At 38.5% G+C, this 23,280-nt stretch overlaps 1 protein-coding gene and 1 long non-coding RNA gene across 2 annotated transcripts in view; one reads left to right on the plus strand and one right to left on the minus strand.

Moving 5' to 3' along the window:
* The first annotated feature begins 11,684 nt into the window (after window positions 1-11,684).
* On the plus strand, window positions 11,685-14,639 carry LOC134163340 (uncharacterized). Its single transcript, XR_009964704.1, has 2 exons — window positions 11,685-13,020; window positions 13,950-14,639. It is a non-coding gene; the product is annotated as an uncharacterized LOC134163340 (long non-coding RNA).
* The window catches only part of LOC134163337 (collagen alpha-1(XV) chain-like), a 118,776-nt gene continuing 108,528 nt past the window's right edge, over window positions 13,033-23,280 (minus strand). The window contains 7 exon segments of the mRNA XM_062618130.1: window positions 13,033-14,913; window positions 15,270-15,385; window positions 16,579-16,764; window positions 18,260-18,319; window positions 19,688-19,747; window positions 19,916-20,044; window positions 21,767-21,831. Coding sequence (XP_062474114.1) covers window positions 14,697-14,913; window positions 15,270-15,385; window positions 16,579-16,764; window positions 18,260-18,319; window positions 19,688-19,747; window positions 19,916-20,044; window positions 21,767-21,831 — 833 coding nt within the window. The 3' untranslated portion in view covers window positions 13,033-14,696.

Here is a 23,280-nt window from a genome sequence, read left to right on the forward strand (position 1 = left end):
AATGTGTTTAAAGAGATCAGTGTTGATTTAAGAGAGGTCCAGTTTATGCTGAAAGCAGGGAAAAAGTACATAGTGCAAGACATGTTGCTAAACACAGAAGTGACTAAGACCAGCTAGCTTAGGGAGGGGTTGCCACAAGCAAACAGGCTGACATCAACAGGGTCTGGAAATGACTTTAGACTGCATGTCATTATCTATTTGAAGGCCTGATATTGCTATAGCAACCCTGAAATTGCCTGAGTATCTCCCCTGTGACTATAGACAAGGATAGATGCGTTAATGCCGCTTGCTTCTAATTAGGATACTTTGTTTTTTTTCTGTGGAAGTACAACTTTTTTTCCTGCCTGTACACTACTCCTCATACCAAGTAATATGGTATGGGGCAAGTGATAATTTATATCATTCTGCTTTTCAAGAAAGGTCAGTTTCCTCCTACACTGACACCAAATTTGAGATTGGACTCAGTTTAGACTTCAGTAGGGAAGGAGCTGCGTGTGTAAAGCACCAAAAGTTAGTGTCTCTCTAGCAATGCACAGATCACAGAGTTTTCCTATTGTGTGTTTGATGAACTTGACTTTCTATTCCATTTAATTAGAGATCATTACAGACAAGAAATTTCTTAGAGCAGGAAGTGGATTTTGTGTTTAAGTTACTAAGATCCCAAAGCATTAGATGGAGGATCTAGATTCCAGTTTAAATATCAGTCCTCTTTAATATTTTTTCCCAATAAAACTTCCACTCTGTTGTTAAAATATTTTGTTCAGTTAAGTGTACATCCACAATAAATCAAAAAAAAAAACCAAAACAACACCAAAGAAACCCAACCCACAACCTTCAGTAATGATGTAAACTCCTGACACTGATTTATTGGCCTTGCAAACTGGGAATGAGAAAAGAGTTTATTCTAGAGTGTGTTGTAGGAACTGACTGTTTCACTGCAGTTTTTCTAGACTTGCTATATATACCCCTGTCAGTCCCATTCTTCAGAGCTTGTGACTGTAGGTTACCTGAAGTGGTATGTCAGGCTTTCTATTGCAGTTAGGTTCTGCCTGATTGTTTCAAAATCCCTTTCTGTAGTCTCTCCTAGCAGTGTTTTCTGTATGTTTTCACTTGTTCATTTGCAAACAGTAGCTGAGTTTACTCCAAAGGTGCATGCCAAGAAAATTATATGGAGATTTTCTGTAGCTCATTCTAAAAAGGTGCTTTTTCCTTTAAATCGGGTAATGAAGTTTGTACCTACTCAGGAACAAAAAATTTAAAAGAGAAAAATGGACCAAAGGTCTATTTGAATAAGATGACAAATTGGTCAGTGAAGAGAGATGGTGGACATCAGTTGTAGAACTTTGTTCTTTACCCGTTCTTGAGCAGTTAAGTTTCTGACTTTTCTCCAAGAATATATAACTTAGAGATTAAGTCCTTCGTTATTTCTCCATTTTCAAACAACATTATTAACAGGGAAGACTTTTGCCACTGGACTTATAAAAAAGAATAATTTTTGCTGTTTTCATTTCTGAGTTAGTATGGGAATTCTGAACAACATTTTTTGGTTGCAAATAATAAGAATGTACTTCATTCTGTTTCTCTACAAAGATAATTTTCCATCAGCCATATTCCTTAAGTGTGATGCCAAAGGTTGACTTTTATCCAAGAAGAATATTAGGCTTGATACAAGATTGCTGAAGAAACTGTCTCTCTTGAGAATTAAGGAAGGTAGTGAGGATGCTGGTACTAAAATACAACTTGAAGAGCACAATAAGGCTGAAAAAGTAGAGAGACTATGGAAATGTGGAAGCTCTCAAATCTCAAATTTGTTTAGGAAAGGCTAGGGATGTACAAACCTTTTCATACATTGAAAAATTATTTCATTTGTACCATAAACTACTTGGAAGGATGAGTTTTTAAGTCATGGCCTTAGTAAACAAACTTCTGAAGCAGGTTTTTGGCTTTTTGGTTTGTGTTTTTTTTTACTGTTTCAAAGACAGTGACAACTGCAATATCCTCACACAAGAAACTGAATGTTCTTCTTACTGGGTCTAGAGTGTTTTATTGGTAGAAAGTAACTGTTCATTTTCTTGCTTTTTGTTTTATCTTTAGGCATTTTTTCATGTTGGGTCTTTGTTTTCCAAGTGGGGTTGCTGACTGGCAGTTACTGAGGTCCCAATAACTGTATATAAAAGCAGACTAAGCAAATACATAGTTCCCGTGTCTTTGGATATGGAAATACTCCCATCTATATATGCATCCTGTGCAAAATCCTAATGATTACATTATAACGTGAATTCTTGTGAATGTCTGGTGATATGTCACTGTTATCTGATGTGAGTTCTATCTTTCTAGAAGATGTGTGAATTGTTTTTTTATCTTTGATGGTTAACAAATTATTGAACAATTTGTCTTGCCTCTTAAAGTAACTTCACTGCCTGGAACATTGTCTCAAATATTACTATATTTGCAACGGTACTGCTTTCAAGAGCTTAAGTAGCCTGCTTCCAAACAGTATGCAATATTAACTATGATGGTTTGGAAGAGTGCCAGTTGCTAAGATAAAGTGAGAAAAAAGGAGAAGTTGCTATCAGGAATGACCTTCTATGGATACACAGTTTTTTTCACAGGGTTGTGGTTTGTTGGTTTTGTTTTTTTTTAAAAAACCAGGCTTAAGAACCTGACCTTCAAAATCTAAATAAACCATTCCTATCATGTTCTTCATATCTATTTTTCAGGCCAGTGATAATCTCAGTTGGCAGGTTCCTCAGGTAATGCTCTCCCCAGGTGTTTGTGAATGTAGGTGGATCTTACAGCACATAATTAAAAAAATAAGCTCAAGTCAGGGACAGAAAGCCTTTTTGATGAGAGGTCCTCATAGATGACTGCTGGTATCCATTGTCTGTCAATTAATGTTTTGGGTTTTTTTTAGTTTTGCTAGTCTTTAATCACGTTTAAAAATTTTTCAAAGTGCCCTAGTACATAAAGATAATAGCTGACTCACACCTCTAAATTTGTCTACTAATAAAGCTTCAAATTGCTCCTGAAGTCATGAGTAATTTCTGGTTTCATTTTAAAAATTCAGCACTGCAACAGCACAGCACAGTCACAGACCTAGCAAACATCATACAGGTTTCCTGGCACTCAGTTGTTTGCTTGCCTGCATTTGGTAAAATAGTTCTAATATATTTGACATGGAAAAGGCTTTTTCATGTAGCTTTTAAATAACAAGCCAAGAGATGTGGGCTTCTAGTCTTACCCTCCTTGTTTGTTTCTGCCAATATTTGTGAGCAGTTCACAGATCCCCTTTGGTGATGGACAGAATATTGAAGTTGCGTTGTGCCGCATTGACCTGGGCTGTGAGCAGAACCCTGAGCACTAACATCTGGGTGCTGGCTGTCCATCTAGCAAAACCAAATCGATATACTCAGCTGTCCTTGCTGTAATCAGGTCTTTTTGCTGCTAGAGTAGATGCCAGAATCTGGACACCAAGTGTTCTCCAGCTTCACAAACCGCTCTGCATTCCTCCAGCAAAATTACCTGTATGCTACTTTCTGGGGGCAGCATACAAATCACCAGTTTCTTTGAGCCCAATTACTTCCATTCATTTCTGAATAGGTTAGGTTCAAATTTAAGTGATTGTGCAGGCAGAAAGATGTAAAAACATAATAATAACAAAAATAAAAATCTCATCATATGGTTTCTCTGCACACTTGAGAGGAACCCATCCCTTTTTGATACTCTGAAAAAAGTAACTGTCCTTTCTGGGGACCATCTTGCTTCTGTGGCCCATTAAAACCCACCAGCTAGAGCAGATAATTGTATTGGACTTTGGAAGCTGAGAATTCATTTCTGGTCTCTGAAACAGGACTTGTTTTTACAGATTATGAAACAATGAATCCTGTTCTGGTGTAGTCATTCTTTCCTATGATGATTCATGAAGAAATGCACCTAAAAGCTGGGGTGTATTAAATCTATTAACCTATTTTTACAGTTCTGATAGCGAATGTTAACTGCTGTTAAACTATGTGGAGACCATCACAAGCCACTGAATGGGAAATGCAAGAGGAAGTTGACACTAAGAAATACTTCTGTTAAAGTCTGAGAGGATGTTTAAATTTCTTGCCACTGATGTCATCCAAGTATTTCCTATTCCCAAAATTAAGACTAGTCAAAACTGAAATTAAAGAGATATTATCCAGCCAAACTTGACCTTGCATCTGATTAAATGAGGTTCTAGATAACCTACATATCGCAGAATGTCTGCAATAGTAGTGCTGAAAATGCTTTCATCACACCAGCCCAAACAAACTGTGTATTGTCAGTAGGTTTAGAAGTGACCATTGCTAAGAAATCAGGATAAATGTGTCACTTCCTAACTTAAAAACAGGAGAAAAATAAGGCAAAAATGAGCATTTGAATGAATGTTGGGAAAATGTCCATCATGGCACTCGATTATTCTTTAAAAAAATACTGGAAATTATGTTAGTAAGAATATATTTGATCTAATGAAGAGTAAAAGATGGAAAAGGAAAAGTTCACTGGCAAGATCTTTTCAGTTTAACTAATTAGTCAGGGTATTAACTTTTTCAAAGTTAGTGAATATATTACAGTACAGAAAATTAAAGGCTCAAGAAAATTAAAAGCTCAAGAAATATTGAACAAGAAATGTTCATTGAGCATTCATTATTGAACAAGAATATTTCTTGAACAAGAAATGTTCAGTATTCACTAGGGCAAAATATTTGAGTATTTCCAAGTATTGTTATGTTGCAGTTTAGTTTTATACGGAAGGTTACTCCTTTTGTAGCTAGAAGTTCAGTCTATCATGCTGTTAGTTTTCAGAAGAACAAATTTTCCTGAGAAGCCGAATGCTTTGTCTTTTTCCAGGATACAGTTTCTCTTAGAACTTTGCTAAAGGTCAAAGGTCTGTGTAAGTATTACATTTTGAAGACTTGCTGTGGTGTCTTTTTTAATACAGTTTTAATTTCTGATCAGATCAGCTCTCAAAAATGGACTGGCCTACAAACACAACAGAATTAATTTGTTCTTATAGCCTGTGTGAGAAAAAGTGCTTCTCAGCATTTTGTAGGATTATCCAGGAGGTGAGATAAAAGGAGTTGTATTTAGGTGCATGAAAAGAGTCATAAATTACACATGCACAAGAAGCCTATGATAGAAAAAACATTCAACACTATGCAATAAAGCACTTAAAAGTGCCAGAACTGGGTTTACCAATGCCCCATTTCCACTTGGATTTGCACATTTTAGTATGGTGGGTTTTTTTAATTTGTGATCATATTTACAATATTTTTGCCTTATTCAGTGCACAGAATGAGCAGAGCCTGCTTAGTGATAAGCTCTTCAAAATTTTGTTTCACTGTCACAGCTCAGTAGGTGGCCTGTGCATGAGGGTGCAGTACCTTAACAATGTAAGCAAGCAGTATTGTTCTCTGCATCTGTGGCTATGTGATTCTGCCCTCCCTTCTGCTGACGTTTGCCCATATCTTATCCCACAGGAGCCAAATCAAAGAGCTAAATCAGCAAGGAACATATTTCTTTTACTTTGCAGGGTTTCTTTTTGATCTCTTGTGCTCTCTATGGGGCTTCATGATAAGGAGGGTGGACACAAGGGAGAATGTAGGCCATGGAGCACAAACGTATTTTAACTGTCATGGAATTGCATGTTGATCTACTCCACAATCTACTCCACGTTGTTTGTAACCTGTTCTAAAATGGACTAATTTCTATGGACCTTTTCTTCCAAGAGTGAATCAGGGACAGAATCCAGTTTCTTTGGGCACTGTTGTGTTGCCCTAAACATGAGATCATCCTTTCTCCCATCCTTTCTTTTTGGCCACACAATGCCTTAGTCATAGCAGCATTTGTAACATACGAAGCTGGGATTTTCCAGGCAGCCTTACCATGATGAATAGTCCTAGTTTACTCTCTGGATATTGCTTTTCTGTGAGCAAAATGAAGAAGTGTTGTGAAAAGGAAAACACCATAAACCACTTGATTCTGAAAACAGTGTGCATTTGAATACTGCTACCAAAACACTTAAAGGCATAACTGGGTCTCAACAGGTTTGTGTCCTGTTCTGTGCTTTGTCCTCTGCTTACTTCTCTGTATGCTTCTGAGTTGGCTTTGATGGGAGAGTCACAGTTGTTACTGGGCACTACTGATAATAATGAAAGATGCTGACAAGTTCTCCCAGAAGAAGTGGAGTAGGTGGCTTGTTACTACATTAATCTTCTGTATCTTACTTTGGCCTAAAACAAGTTTAGGCTTCTCTTGCATGTGAACTAGGATTAACTTTTGAGCAGGCTGTAATTTTGGATGGCAAAATAGTTGCTGCTTTATTTCTTATCTTGACCTGCCTTTGATTAAAATAGGTTTCAGTAGTTTGGAAGTAGCTTATTATTTCAGATTTAGGCAGCTCAAGTCTTATTACTGTAGTTCTTTACTGCCGGATGCTTAAATTGTCTGCGCAATGTACAGAGAGAGATGCTCATGTGAAAATTAACAGAAAGTCTTGTGAGCAGCACACAAAGCATTGTCTAAATGTCTTCACTCTCTCCACATAGTTGTTTCTATGTAAAATCAAGAGTTTTTCTGCAAAAGCATACCTGGGATCTGTTACCTTTTAACCTATTATCCTAGTGGGAAATACAGGTTTAATGCCCAAGTGATTTGTTGTCACAGACCTCACTTGCACGACTTAAGGATATTTGGACTGCTACTTGAAGCTCTTTCAATGTCTGGATTCTTATTCATGGGCTATGGAAAGATATTCTTTCTCTTTAACTGCCCAGAGTGTGAATAGACTTATAGTTGCTTATGGGTATTTACCAGTGGTTGAGGGAAAGATAGAGGATCATAAATTTTGGACATGGCTACATAAATCCTTTTTTTTTTTCACTGTGTTTGACATGTATTGGATTTACTAGGCTGCTTTTCACAAACATCTCTGATTTTACTGTCCCTTTTATAGCTCCAACCTGTAGACTAGCTTGTTTACCACCTTCAGAGTCACTTTTATAAATCCTACACAGAGCTTATCAGCTATTTTCTTCTAACGTCTCATTCACGGAGTTCACCACAACTACAGTGTTTTATTATTCCTCCTTTTGACTCGTCTTTCTTCTCCCTTCTTACCTCATGTCCTACTGAGTGTACCAGTAAAAGAAGATAGAGCTGTGACTATTTTGGTCCCTCCTCTAGGCTATTCATCAGTATTCTTGATGTTTTTTCCTGGTGATGAGCCATTGGGTGTTTGTAAGACAGGTACTGTGAGTCCATGACTTCAGCACTTGATTGAGAACAGGACTTGGCGTGTGCCTAAGGTGTGCAGTGTTCTCTGATACATAATCAACAGCTAGGCTGGGAGGGTTGACTACTTTTTTCCCCGAAAAAAAAAAGTGAATACTGGGAGATGACTGAGTTAGATGCAATTAACTTGTCTTTCTTCTCTCCCCCAGCCTTTTCTTTGTAAAAACAGAGGTCTTTCTTCAGGAGATACAGTTTGAGAGGCCCAGGCCACAGATCTTTTCTGACAGTTTGGCAACATCAACTAGATACTTTCCTGCCCTGGCAGAAAAGTATCATGGCACATGTATATACCAGCTTCTTGCCTTCTTAAAATGGAGGCACAGACGTGTGAGCACACTGTGCACCTTCAGTTCTTCCAACTGCAATTTGAGAAGACCTAATTTACAAGTTAGCTTAGCTGTGCTTTGAGCAGGGAGTTGGATTAGATGACCTTCTACCATTAGCTGACGTTTTACCATTCTGAGACATATCAAACTACAGGCAAGCAGGGACAGAGGTAGTGAATACACATTCAATCTATGAATCTCAATGAACTGTGGCTATTAATAAGTACCCCTTCTGACTAGCAATCTGTGTCCATTTTTAATTCATGTGAATTAATGTGTGGCATCAGCTTTGGCTGGATCTGAACCCTTTGCACAAACAACAGTCTTACATACGCTTTTTTGAATTTCTGTAAACTTTTAGAAAATGGGGTCAAGATGGACATTCTGCAGTCTCAAGAATGAAAAAATTTGTAAATAAGCCCCCCAGTGTTCAAGCTTTGTCAATGGTGTACGTTTTAATTACTTAGATCAGCACTGCCATAGCAAATTTTAGTGTAATCTTGCAACCTGTTAGCCACTTAGCTCTAGTACAATGGTTTTGGCTCTGGATATCCTAACAGTGGGGGCAAACAGCCTCAGGATATGTTTGAAAGACCTTGACTTGTAAGTTGTCCTGGGTTTAGCAGTAGCAGTCAATTTTTCTCCTTCTTAGTAGCTGGTGCAGCATTGTGTTTTGACTTTCAGCCTAGGAACAGAGCTGTTAACACTGATGTTTACTCTGACCAAGGACTTTCTCAGTCTCATGCTCTGCCAGGGAGGGGGGGAGGCCGGGAGGAAGCAGGGACAGGACACCTGACCCAAACTAGCCAAAGAGGTATTCCATACCACAGCACATCATGCCCACTATATAAAACCTGGGGCCAGTTACCCAGAAGGGCACTCTCCTCGGTCGGGCTCGTTTCGGCAGGTGATACCATATTCTCTTCCCCTGTTATTTCTCTTATCATTATTATTATTAGTGGTAACAGTAGTGATTTGTGTTATACCTTAGTTACTGGACTGTTCTTATCTCAGCCCGGGGGAGTTACATTCTTTTGATTCTCCTCCCCATCCCTCCGGTGGGGGGGTTGGGGAGGAAAGGAAAGAAATGGGGAGTAGAAACTGGGTGGCTGACTGGGTTTAAACCACGACATAAGTGTATGATATCAAGATCGCCCTGTCTTCCTGATATGGGCTACTTCTGAATCCTGGATGTTTGAGATCAAGAGCAAAAAATGACTAAGTTTGTGGTTTGAGAATGGCTTTGCTATAATGATAAACTTTGCAAAGTAGTGGTGTGGGAAAAAGCTGCTGAGAACGAGCCAGATTCTCACTCTGTAGGCAGAACTAATGTCAGTGAAGGACACATTAGTGAAAATGTGCTGCAATGAATGCTTCTGAAGCAATCTTTTCACGGATGTACCCTAGGGAATTCCTAAACCCCAGGCACTTGTGAAGGCTCAGAGCCCACTGGAGTATACCTCCTTGGAAGCAAACATGGACTCGAAAATAATCTGATCAACAAGTTGTAAATTGCTGCTGAGTTTTGCTGAAGCTGATGAACAATTCCCAACTGAAAAAAAGGAAATCTAATGACTTTTGGGTTTGGTTTTGGTCGACATCACAATGAGAATTTAGCAAACTCATGAGCTAAAATAAAGCACTCATCCTGCCCTAACATGATGTAGAATCAAGGGGTGCAATCTCTATAAGGGTTGCAGGTGGCACTGACCAGAACTGTACCAGGGAATAAATAGTTCAGAAATCAGTCATGCTATTTGTGTTATCTTCTGTACCTTCACCCTGATAATTTTCTAATATAGATGTAGCCTCAGAGATGTAACTAGCCTCTATTGAGACCTTGCAGCCTGCAAGGTTAAAATACATAAGCTATAGCAAAGCTAAACAACAGTGAACCATTTTTCAGAGGTTAACATTAACCCATCCCCTAACTCAGTGAGGAGATACGTTTTTCCAGTAGCAAGTCATTGCTGTGGATCTTGTGACTATGTCTGGAATCAAAGTCAGCCAAACAAAATGACTGTGAGGAAATACTGATACTGACCAGTGGAGAAACAGCTATTAGGACATCCCCTGCTGCTGTTCATATGAACAAACTTCAAGTGCAGCATATAAAACATACCTTCATACCTTTCCTGCAGTCATTCTTATCATCATTACCCTGGCTTGAATTTGAATTTGCAGGTGATCTTAGGTACTTCTGATAAAGTCAGGCAGGGCTGTCACTCCCTTTTCCACTGAAGCATCACAAGTATCCCCTGAGAAGAGCTGAGGAAAGCAGGTTATAGTGTTACCCCTGACCAGCACCAGGGTGTGATGCTGAATTGACTTTACATGTAGAAATTCCCACAGCCTATGCTATCTGTAATTCTGTGCACTGAGTTTGAAAGAGCTACAGTGTAGTACTTTGGAGGAGCATGCAGGGAGGTTAGCTGCTTTGTAAGGGAAGGAGGAGTTGTGGTTTCTTGTTGGCTCCAAAGGGACCTCTCTGGACTCTCTTCCACCCTAACACCTATACGCTGTACTCCCAGCAAAGCACACACAAATGGAAGTTAGCCTTTGTTGCTTATGTGGGTGCTGTGGAAAACAGAGAGCAGAAGATCCATGTGAAAGTTGGAACTTTCATGTGCAGCTCCAAATGATGTCCAGCTTTTCTCCGGAGGAGCCGCACAAGTTTTAAATAAAAGACAAATGGTTAGGGAAAGACAAGTGAAGGAGGAGGTCAATCATGAGGTGGAAGAAAGTACAAATGAAAAAAAAGCCCCATTGCGTTTCTCGTTTTTGCCTATAGAGGAAGTAGATGTGTTCTGACTTCTCATTCCTTCTCCTCCAGGAAAAGTCTAATACTGCTAGAGCTGAACCATTCACTCTGGGTGCATTTCCACATTAGGTTGTGCATACATAGCCATTACTTAGGAGTAGAACAGTTTTGTTTGTGGTTTATTTTGTGGTGTTGTTTTTGTGGGACTTTTTTTTCTTTTTTTTAGTAATGGATAAAGTGGAGGAGAATCTGGGAAGTAAAAAAAGGTTAACTCAATTGGTAACAGCCAAACGCTGATCAGGTGTTTTTGAGGATGTATGTATACCATTAACTCCTGTACTTGAACACTGAAGTGAAATTACAATTCTGGCATCTAATTCCTTTAAAATTTAGAAGACAGGTTTTCTTCTCCAGGCAGAGGACTGACGTGAAAACAGGAGTTGCAAATGTTACTTCTTCTGAAGTCCTCCGTCTTGGAGCTCTTTCAATGTTTCTTCTGAAACATGTAAACCTTAATGCAAAAGACTGTGCAGTCTTCAAAGCGGTACATACTGCAACTCATTCTTTCTTCTTTCACCTGAATGTACAGCTCAGAAACAAGGCTGAACAGTCTTTGATTAAACCACCAAGACTAGTGTTCTTAATTGTCAGTCCTTTGAGGTGTATATGCTGGACTGCAGAAAAATCATAGGTTTGGCTTCCTTATTATAATGGCAATGAGAGGAGAAACCACTTATCTCACTGTGGTTCATTCAGGCAGAGCAGCACACTACTGATCAATGGTAACATGTCACATTTTACAACTGCCCAGAGAAAAGATCCTTGAGCTGAAGGGCAAAAGACTTTTTAAAGGGCCCTAACAGGATTGTGGGGTGTCTGCAATCCACTTCTTATATTCACAATTCAGTACAAATATGGCCCTGTGGGGAAGTATTTGCTATCATGAAAAATAGAACTGTAAGAAAGTGAGTTGAAGGGAAGCCACATTTTTGTTGGGCTTAGATTTGTGAATTGGTTGTCAGAAATTCACCATCCTTTACGTGAGGTCAAATAAGCTGATAAACAGTTAAAGACTAGCACAGCTATGGGGTATGAAGTGGCAAGGATGGAAAAAAGTGTTTTTTTTCCCAGGAAGTATCCATGATAAATAAACGAATTTCTCCAGTAACAGTTCAATATTCCTTTTTCAAATTGTTATTATTTTTCCTAGACCTTGCTGTTTTGCTCTGGTTGTTTTTTTTCTCCCTGCCCTTTTTTTCTGATCCCCACCCCCCTCCCCCCACCAGATTAATCACCAGATTAATTAAAATTACATTTTAATTATTTTTAATGGATCACCAATTGTTTTGCAGAATTGCAAACCCCACTGTGGATTCTTTTTGATTGAAAGGAAGCTTCTGTTATAGCTTGCACCTCTAATTCGTATAGAAGAAAATCTATCAGTTTGATTTCTAGAAATACTCATTCCAATAGCTGAAATGGATCTGCTGTATTTTTTTCATCAACTAACCCTGGAGTTCTCATAGTTTAGAAGATTTTCATTTCGTCTGTGTTTACAGTGTATTCTGTAAGTGCACTTGATCCTTTTCAAGTACATCAAAACTTCAAAACAAATGGATGTTTTCAACCAAAGCCTTCCTCTTAAAAACAGAAGCTTATTTGACTGATACTCTGATTTCATTCGTTCAGACTCCTGCATTGGTTTCTAGTGCAGTTACTTTTTCAGCCTTGCTCTGGTGCTCATTCTGGCGATTAATTTGCTTTATGCACAGTTCCTTACCTGAATTAACAAATGTTCTTCCTCAAGTACGCCTGAGCTTTGTGTTGGAATCATGCTGAAAAAAGTATTCTGCTCTGATAGAGAAAGCTAATTTATTTTTAAGTACTGGGCTGATTTTTTTTCTGTCATGCCCTACTGTTTCTCTGCAGTTATACTAGGGAGTATAAACAACCTCACGGGCTCTGGTTAAAAATTACAAAAAGTGTTTTTTTTTTCCAAGGGAAGCCTCACGTTTCAACAGATCTCTCATTCCATTCTCTGGTAGGCTAGCTCCATTGATAACGTGTGAGCACAGCATGTGAACTCAGCACCACAGTAGCGCGGAAAATGCATGGTTCATGCTCTGTATATGAAGTTGAAGGGTGCAGTAAATTCCTCTAGCCTGCAGATTAACGTTAGAAGTGGCAAGCAACCATTGAGGGTTCTTTAATATCTCAGTGATGGTGCTTAACCATTTCAGTTCCCTGCTAAACTGTAGCCGCTATACAGGTTACAGAGAGGGGATTAGCCCTTTAAAAGGGGCACAAACAGAGTTCTGGACACAGTGTTGCTGGGTCCAACTTAAATGCTAGTTCAGTATCTCCTAAGACCTGCATGGTTTTTTTTTGTCTTCTCTCTTTCCCCTTCACACAGCTCTTCTGTGTTATCCCATCTCTCCCCCATCTCTTTATCACTGCAATTCCATGCAAAGAAATAGCCAGCTCCCTAGCTGCTGGCTCTAGCTCAGGAGTGGAAGAGCAAGAACTGATAGTGATGACTGGGTGATGACTGGCTGCAAGTGCAAACCCCACTGGCCATGACTTGGCTGAGCTGAGAGTCTACCAACAAAAGGCTTAAAGGTAGATGGTTCCTGCTGGACATATGTAAAAGCACTTTATTTTCCTCTTTGAGCCTTCTGTGACTCAGAGTGAAACCCTGGCATACATATACAACTCTTCCAACTGTGTGAAATGAAGGAATTTGGTATTTCACAAGAGTGCTCAGTATTGTAAGGAAATGGACTATAAATGAGTGCAGTGAATTGTTATGCATACATTTTAAATGTAATATAAACTGCTTTTGCCTCATTAGCATGTTGTAACAATGGAGTCATGACTTTTCCAAGGAAAAAAGAAGATATGATTCAGCTGACCCTGGGAAATAAGCTTTTATAGTAAAATGGAAAAACAAAGCTGTATGTCACAATATTACGTTATATGATTATATCAGTTTAGTATAGTAAGTGTGGTTTGCTTTTGTCTTTTGAATTAAATCTAGTGATTTAATACTGTCAGCTTATGAACATGTATTTCCAACACAGACTCTAGATTAAATCTTAAAAAATGATAATGTGGAGTTTGACCTCCTTAGTTACTGCCTGATAAAATACAAGTAAATACGCTGTTTAAAGTATGCAGTAGAAAAAAATATAGGCAAAAGACTTTAGATATTATGGTGGTACTGTTTGCAAAGAATATTAGCATTTACTGATCATTCCTATCATTGCTGCTGTTATTTTATATTAACAATTCTTTAATTATGTAAATGCCAGAATGGTATATTCACAAAAAGTAAAATAACTTTATATATAACTTAGTGGTTTAACATGTCTAGAACCTAATTTAAAGCAACCATGACCGACATCTTTCATGCAGTAGTCTGCCACAACAGGAAATTACTTCCTTTAATACGCAATGAAATAAATATAGGTCAGATGGTTTGTTTGTCTGCATTTACTTTGCACAGTTCTACCAGTAAAACAGGATGTTTTCTATTAACATTGCTGCAGGTTTCCTGGTAACAATAGCACCAAAATAAAGAGCAGATTTTGTCTAAGTGAAATTCACTCCTCCTGCCTAAAGCCCTATGCCTAGAATCTGCAAGAAAAAAAGCTGAAGTAAGATGTAGAAGCTGCTAAATTTATGTGTAAGCACCAGGCTGCAATCCATGCAAGCTTACATGCTTTAGGTACTTGGCTTCCTCTGAAATCTAAGGAGGTGAGCACCTTTGTTCTTAAAGCCTTTTGAATATTCCAGCCATGTAAGGTATAACAGCCTCCCATTGTTTTCTCAGGGGCAGTATATATATGTATATGAATATTGCCTTGGGTATTCAAAGTCTATGCAAGTGAAAAGAAGATCATAGGGCACGCAGCTTTTCAGCTGTGAAGAAGCAGCAGCCTTGCTGAGCCATACTTCTTAAGAGAGGCTACTGGACCTTCTCATAATCTACACTTCAATGTCTTTATTCTTGAGTGATCTTCAGCTCATCCAGAAAGCCAAGGCTCTGTGAATTAATTGTTAGCAATCTTTGAACTGTGGGGGGTTCAAGTGAAAGAATGGGCTTTAAGTCAGCCACATGTGACTGGATGCTCCATCTAACTGGAATGCAGTTTGTGTTGAGGTATGTTTTCTTTGGCTATTTTTTCCTGAAATGTGCAATTACAAAAAACAAAATATTTACATCGTTACAAATGAAATTTCAGTGTCAGCTTTTTCTGTCATAAAATGGAATATTCCTATGTGCAACAGATGAATTATTTTCCTTAGGGATCTGATACAAAACTGTTTTCAATACAGAGAACAATAAAATGATTACTACAGCTATATACTTTCTGATCAAGAAGTTTCCCTGTCTTCAGCGGTGATGCTTGTCCCATAGCTCCTATATCAGCTGTGTGCCAGGCTTCACAGTAGTTGCTAACCAGTCGGATCCCATTTGTAGTCGAACCATGCCATATTACTTTTTGAGGCCTGAAAAGTAATGTTAAGAAGTTATTTCCTGAAAAAGTATGGTTTTTGGTTTTTGGTTTGGTTTTTGGGGTTTGGGGGTTTTGTTTTTTGTTTTTTTGTTTTGCTTTATTTAACTGCACACTTACATATGTGGTGGCCCGTTTTTCTGCTTTCCTCCTGCTTGAACCAAGCAGTGGGTAGGGAAATATTAAGGTAGAAAAGAGAAAAAGGAGGACACAACTTGATATCCCATTCATAGACTATGGGAATTTGAGAAGAAAGATGGCATAATTTCTAGTAGGCCAAAATATTGCTACTTGTACTATCTGGTAAAAATAAATGTCATGCAAGTCTTATAAATGGTAGTGTAAACTTACCAAGATGGATCAGTCATTACATTCTTCCCATCAAAGGAGTATATGGGAACATGAATGTTAAATTGTCCACCATTTCCATTAAATATAGAATTCCAGTTACTGAAAAGTGTTTCTCCCTGTTAAAATTCAAAGGCATTTTTACAAATAAAACAAATCCAAAATCCACATCATACCTGATTCTTGTAGACTTATCTATACATCTAAAAGCTTATCTGAATTTTAGGACACTTATGATTCCAGTTTTCATATCAGTCTCTGCATGGTGCTCCTGAATAAACTTGTCTGATCTGTCATCTCTAAGCTAATAGCTCTCTGATTCATACCTTTGCCTCACAGTTGCATCTCAGTTGTATTGTCACTCCAGCTAGTCAGCATGATCATCTCCATTTCCACTCCTTTTCTCCCTCAACTGCCTGAGGAGTTCTTTGAACAATTGCTTAGAGCTAGCTATAGACAAAATATACAGATAATTTGTGTTGGAAATTCTGTTGAGGTCATAATTTTGTGAAAATTGTGGCATTTGTTGCAAATGATCAAGGAAAAAAACTTGCATCAGGCTACCTCAAAATCAGGCTACCTGATTTTGATTTTTTCCAGTCAAAGTTGAAATAATATTGTGTTTACAAATTTGTTTCCAAGGCTCCGTATCTGCATGCTTCAGAGTAGCATCCGTTCAGCATATTCTAAGCATCATGTATTATTCCTTTAGATTCCTTTGGCCGTTTACCCAGCCAATGCTATGGAGACATGGTTTGTTTTCCTCAGTTTTACAGTGTGTCTGTTTATGGGAGACCACAAAATGACTCATGCTCTATACTTGCAGTTTCATTGGGGCAAGTCCAGCATCACTCCTAAGCAGACTTTGCCTTTATGTTGAGGAATAAGAAAAATGGGCATTTTAGCCTACTGTACTCTGTAATCATACTAGAAGGTAGAACATATCTGGTTTTGAGAAATGAGGATGCACTTTTTCTGAAAGAAAAAATAGCTAGAAAGCTGAACATTGTATTGTTGCTTTGTCAGTGATCTGCTCGAAGTAGACTGTTCTCATACCTTTATTTCTGCCATTAGCCTTAGGATACCAGAAAAAAATCAACCCTTTGAAAATGCAAAGGAAATATGAGACAATCTGTAACTTTCAACTTTATCACTACTTTTTTGGTTTTTGAACCTGACTGTGAAATACAAAGCAAAGCTGCTTCTTTATAAAATGCAGCTTGGGTTGAAACTTTCTGCTTTGCCATTTTCCAAGATTTTTTGGCAATTACAGCCTGTCCTAATAAAACAAATATCAAGTACTCATTTTTACCTTAAGATTGACTATTGGTAAATGTTGTCGGTCGGTTTTTCTGACAACTGTTGCCAGATCTTGCAAATGCGATGAGAGGAAGGCTCTATAGGTAGATGTCAAACCTGCTAGTTGGGCCTGTTGAAAGCACTGAAAATCTGCTCGGATGTCACCAGAAGATGGCAAGTTTAAAGCCACCAGATGCAGCTGGAGAAAAAAAAGTAAGAAAGTCACCAATTTTATGGTGGTTTTTGTTTGTTTGTTTGTTTGTCTTTTTTTTTTTTTTAAAGTTTGTAGCAGAAGGAAGACATATATTTGAATACACACTAGACCTTCCCTCCTCCTGCCAGAACAAGAACTGTTACCTTCCATACCAGGTATGACAGGTAGTTCCTGCCTTAACGTTACATTTCTTAAAGCTGTGACCCCTAGCAGAAATAATTTGAAATTTATCTGAAGAGAAGGCTCTAGGGAGATCTTACAGCAGCCTTCCCATAGCTAAAGGAGGCCTACAAAATGCTGGAGTGACTTTTTACAAGGACAGGTAGAAACAGGACAAGGGAGAATAGCTTTAAGCTGAAAGAGGACAGATTTAGGTGAGATCTGAGGAAGAAGTTCTTCCCTGTGAGGGTGGTGAGGCTCTGGCACAGATTGCCCAGAGAAGCTGTGGCTGCCCCATCCCTGGCAGTGCCCAGGCTGGACGGGGCTTTGAGCAACCTGGTCTAGTGGAAGGTGGCCCTGCCCATGCCGGGGGGTTGGAGCCAGATGATGTATAAGGTCCCTTCCAATCCAAACCATTCTAGGATTGATGAAAATTAAGGAAACCATGAAGATTATATATTCCTAAAATAAAATTATTTTAAAGCGCCTAATATTTTTAAGTAGAAGTCTTGGAGTTATCACACAAACAAAATCCCAAATCCTACAAGTATGAAATAAGTAGTAAGAAGTGACCATACACCATTTAAAAACTCACTGTTAGCAAATACAAGTAGCATGCTTGAATCAAACAGTATAGATGCAAGAACTAATCCACACTTTTTTTTTTGTTTGTGTGTTTGTGGAGTTCTGCTTGTTTTTTGTTTTAGATGTCAGTTGCTTTTCTGTATTCGTCTTACTGGTTTTAAGTATTGTAAATGAATGCTTAGATTCTGAATTGTCTACCTAAAAAAAAACCAGCACCATGAAGATAGAAAATATTCTAATTTTTTTTTTTTAATGATTTGAGTGCAACAATATTATTAACTTAAAAATTACTGTTTTATTGTAGGTACTATCACTAAAGTAAAGGGGTATTACTAAATCAGAATTAGCTTTTTTTTTTCCTTTGAGATGGGAAAGGGGCTAGGATGATGAAAATAGATTTGGAGGAAACAATTTAAAATTGTCTCTGAGATTTCTAAACCAGTTAAAGTAGTGTATTTGTAAATATCTAAAGTGATATAATAAATAATATTATATTCACATAAATGTGAATATATATTGATCTATTTAATCTATATATAATATAATTATAATATATAATAACGTATTATATATAATATAGAATATAAAATATGTAATGTAATAATAGATAATATATTTTTTATATAAAAATGAAATATGTGAATTTGAAGAGCAATTATCACAAATCTCTCTCAAGATGTACACTGTCATGTTTCAAACCAAAACTATGCAGTTGGAATACAGATCTCACACTTACTGCTGGTTTTCCATTGTTCATGTTTGGTACTGGACTTCGTGCTGGAAGAGACTGAAATCCCTGTTATTTTAACACATGCAAACAGATATGTTAGACATTTTACTCAGATCAGAGTTTTAGACAATAATTTTCTAAATAAAACAAACATTGAACATTGGAGAATATGAAACTCTCTTGCCTCTGAAAAATAAACCCAAACCACGTAGCCAGGATACTTTATCCACATATCAGACCAAATTAATGGTCTGTCACATAAATATGTATTTGAAAGCTGTCCTGGCCAGAGTTGCTTTTCTAGACTCAAGTGTACCCATCCACAGTGCTCTGCCAGAGCTGATGTCAGCACCTGGAATCCTTTGTGAAGGCAGCTTGCTCTTGGCAGGAGCAGAAGACCAGTTCAGGGAAATTAAAACTGGAACAGTAAGGAGGATGTGAAAACAGAAAATGTAGTGGTGGGAATATTTCTCAAGGCCTCTGTAATTCCTTCTTTGAAGCAATTGGCGTGTAGGAACCAGAAAGTTGATGATCTTCAGACTGTGTGAGGAACAGCAAAGTTTTCTTCTCTAGTTGCAGTAAGAGTAACAAGCTGTACCAGTTGGGAAATCATGTGGTGTCAGGTAAAAGCTGCATACAATTTCCTGTAACGTTAAGTCTAGACATTTTCTCAAGTGTGTTAAGTGCATTTCTCTCTCATCAGACTGCTCACTAGCCCCTTCACCACTTCTTGGTTTTCATCCTCCTGCAATTTTTTTTGGGACAGACAGCGTGTTCACATGCCGGTTGGTACAATAACTTGCAGAATGGGGTCAGGTGCAAGCTAACAATTGAGGCTTTAGAACAGACCGTCAGCACACTCTGGTATAAGCTACATGCAGGTGATGATAATATACCCTGAATACAGGACTATAATAATTTAAAGAAAACCTTTTCAGAAATAGAATTCTGAGTTTGCTTGAAAAAGACCAGGGCTTGATGTGGTTCTGGGCGATCTGATCTAGTTGAAGATGTCCCTGCTCATTGTGGGGGGATTGGACTAGATGATCTTTGAAGGTCCCTTCCAACCCAAACCATTCTAGGATTCTATGGGTGACTTCAGTATTGCAAAACAGAGTACTGTTTGGTGGTTTTTGTTGTTTTGTTGGTTTTTTTTTGTTGCTTGTTTGTTTTTTTTTTCTGGTAGGCAGCTTGCTTTGTACTGCTTTTTGTAGATGCTGCTTTGTCTCTATAGTGTTTAGAGTCTCAGAAGATAATGGAAACAGATGACTGGCAATTGTGAACCCATTTGCAAGTGGTAGGATGTTTACTTTGAACTGACAGGTCTCAGCAGAAAATCATGTTGTACAGGGAACTGCCTGCAGTCTGCCAAATGTATTGCCTGGTTTTGCACATTTAGACTCGTTTTTTCACAGTCCCATATATCATACTTACATGGCTTGATAAGGCTGGAGGAGGAAGGCTGTCAGCAGGGATAGGAATTAGCTCACCAAGCTGAAAGAATCCAAAAGGACAAGAACACAAAACCACATCATCAACAGTTTCTAAACTGTAAAAGAGAAATCTTTGCGCCCATACTTCTCCATCCATGTAAAAAATATCTGCAACAATTCCATTTTAAGCAAGGAATTTGGAAAGGATTTGGACATAGTGCAATAGTACCTGCAATTTTCTCCATCCATTTCGAACACGGATATAAACCTCACTGGTTTCACTCAGATAGATTAGCGTACCTTCTGCTACCAAATGAACTTTTTCCAGCATACCCTCAATGTTATGGAATGTTGTAACCTGTCAAGTAGGAAAATGAAAGATGCTTCATCAGACACACAAAACATTTTGCAAGTTAAACTGAAGTCTCATTGAAGACATAATTGTCAAGGCTTCTTCTGCAGGTAATGCTCATAAAATCAGTTGTACATAATTTCATACAAAAAGCTTCAGTAACATAAATATCTCAATAATTTAGCACACTGGTGTCATCATTCTCTGGATTGTTGTAGAACTACACCAATAGTTAATTTTGCACTGAGTGAAGATTATTGCATCTCGACAGTTTAGCACACTTGATGAAAATGGCAGAGTTCAGAAGAGATTTGATAAGGCTTGTAAATATCATACACAACTCTAGATTAATTTGCTTCTGTTACATTTTTGTTAGTGGTGTTATCTCTTTTCTTTAAGGGTGTTTACTTATTCCTTTCTTTATGTTTCCAGATACCTCTAGTTTACACAGCAAGTATTTTTCAATTTCGCTTTCACAGATCATCATGAGACTTAAACTAATGTCTGTCAGATATGGACGTTGCACTTACTACCTCTGCCTTTGTCACCTGAAGATAAGAGCACAGTCCTCCGTAAGATGTGTTGCTTTTACAGTCTGATAATTGCAGGTAGTGTAAAATCAGGGGCAAGTTTCTTGACAGTGCTATTTCTTAACACTGGAGTGTAATTTCTTTCTCATTTCTTCTGGGTCAGAAGGCATATAAATGCTTTCTGAATCATACAGACCCTACTATAGATCTGCATATTGTTTTTTAATGTTGGGATTTAGTGTTGATTTTGACCTAAGTCCTGGATCTTCTGTCTGTGACAGTAGCTCCCAGCCTGTGTCTGCAGTCTACTACCTTGAGGCACCAGCCTTTGAACACCTGTTTCTCCCCTGATCTGTTATTATTGTCAGTCCTGAATTTCTATGACAAAAGAAAGCAGAGGTATGACACTAGGGTGGGAAGGCATTAAGAAATTGAAACTCAGATTCTTCTTAATTTATTTGATATGATATACATGATCTGAAAGTCTGCTTGTTCATTAGTGCATTTTCAAATGATTGCTTAAGTTATCCAGTGTATTGCTGTTCTACCATAATATGAGAATGTGGAAAAGGAAGAATTTGCAATGAGCCCCCTCTGCTAGCTTGATTTTTTTCCCCCCAGAAACTATGACTATTTAATTTAGAAATTAACAAGACAGAAGTCTTAGGTGTCATTTTTACTGCATGGATATCTGGGATACAATTCTGATTTGATTCATGCAGTAAGAAAAGGAAACAAATTTATGTGTATTATCTGACACAACAATTTTTAGATTTGCTGGAAAAATCTATGGTTTTCTTAGAATCAAGTGATCTATATTAATGGATTTTAATTCAGTAACATTTTTTTCATGGAAACTGGGCATCCAGTAGTTATTTTAGTATCTCAGCAGGTGAAGTTGCTAAACTCTTTCAGAGGCATTGCTGTGAACATAGAATATGCACTTTTCCAATACTTTAGCATGCCATCAATCTTTATGTTTGAATAGGCTGTAACTAACAAGGCAATGGACAGACTTCTCTTATCACTTTTCCCAATTCTTTTAATTTCTTGCTGAAAAATATGGAGGTTCAGAAAACTAGAAAACATTCTATTAAAAACACAGGAAGGAGCTTTCCCTCCTCTCAGTGCTTCCAATGGCCGCCAAAAGATTTGAAGTAATGTTTCAATGGCAAAATTCCTTATTTTGCTGTCTTACCAGACTCCTGGTTGCAGGTGGCCCTGGCTCTCCAGGAGGACCTGGTGGCCCAGGCATTGCAGCTGCTAAAATGAAACAAGCACACAATACATGTTGAAGGTCGTCTTTCTTGAGAGACAAGATTAGTGACATAAAGGGCTTGGTGGTGGTGTCTTTAAATAGCCATATGCCTTACATAGAACTTACATAATTAAGCTGTGTTTAAGACAACCACGGAAAATACATTCAAAGGATTTTTTGTAAAGCAGTGGTGAAACAGCCTTTTCTCTGTTACTTGGGAGGTTAAGGTCAACAGATTTCAATCTGTTGCAGATACTCTGCAAATCATGGAATCATAGAATGATTTGGATTGGAAGGGACCTTATACATCATCTGGCTCCAACCCCCCTGGCACGCACAGGGACACCTTCCACCAGACCAGGTTGCTCAAAGCTCTGTCCAAGCTGGCCTTGAACACTGCCAGGGATGGGGCAGCCACAGCTTCTCTGGGCAACCTGTGCCAGGGCCTCACCACCCTCACAGGGAAGAACTTCTTCGTCAGATCTCATCTCAATCTCCCCTCTGTCAGTTCAAATACATTCCCCCTTGTCCTTTCCCTACATGCTCTTTTAAAAAGGCTCTCTCCAGCTTTGTTGTCAGCCCTTTTAGGTACTGGAAGCTGTCCTAAAGTCTCCCTGAACCCTTCTCTTCTCCGGGCTGAACAAGCCCAGCTCTCTCAGCCTGTGTCCCTAGCAGAGGTGCTCCAGTGAACTTAATCTGCCAGTTCCTTCAGAACCTGTCTATGCATCTCATCAGGTCCCATGGACTTGTGCACCTTCAGGTTCCTTAGATGGTCTCAAACCTATCTCCTACAGTGGGTGGTTCTTCATTCTCCCAGTCCCTGCCTTCGCATTCCATGACTTGGGTGTTGTGGCTGGAGCTCTTGCTGGTGCAAAGAAGTCATTGAGTACCTCGGCCTTCTCCATGTCATGGGTAACCAGGTCTCCCGTTTCCTTCTGAAGAGGGCCCACATATTCTCTCATCTTCCTTTTATCCCCAGTAAAAGCTTATATCCCCAGTAAAAGCTGTAGAAGCTTTTCTTGTTGCTGTTAATGTCCCTGCCCAGATTTAATTCTGTCAGGGCTTTAGCTTTCCTAGCCTGATCCCTGACTGCTCAGTCAATTTCTCTATATTTCTCTCAGGCTACCCATCCTTGTTTCCACCCTCTATGCTTTTTTTTTTTGGTGTGTGTGTTGGATTTTGTCCAGGAGCTCCAAATGAACCAGATTCACTTAAAATTACCAGAATGCTCTTCTGGAAGCTGCTAATGTCGTACATACGGAAGAGGAAGAACTTTTAGCTCCTGCCCATGTATTCTTTGAGGGAGGCTTTTTCTGTAAAAGTTAACAAAGCAGTAAAGAATTCTGCAGTGGTATGGATTTGAACTTCTAAGACTGTGGTCCACAATACCTAGTACCTAGCAGCTGGCTCTACTCCAAACCTCAATTTCTTCACCTTGAGGTGAAAGTCCCTGT

The sequence above is a fragment of the Pezoporus occidentalis genome, unplaced genomic scaffold, assembly GCF_034315485.1.
Source record: "Pezoporus occidentalis ecotype Australia unplaced genomic scaffold, CSIRO_AGI_Poc_V1 ctg2, whole genome shotgun sequence".
In the NCBI taxonomy this organism is placed as follows: domain Eukaryota; kingdom Metazoa; phylum Chordata; class Aves; order Psittaciformes; family Psittacidae; genus Pezoporus; species Pezoporus occidentalis.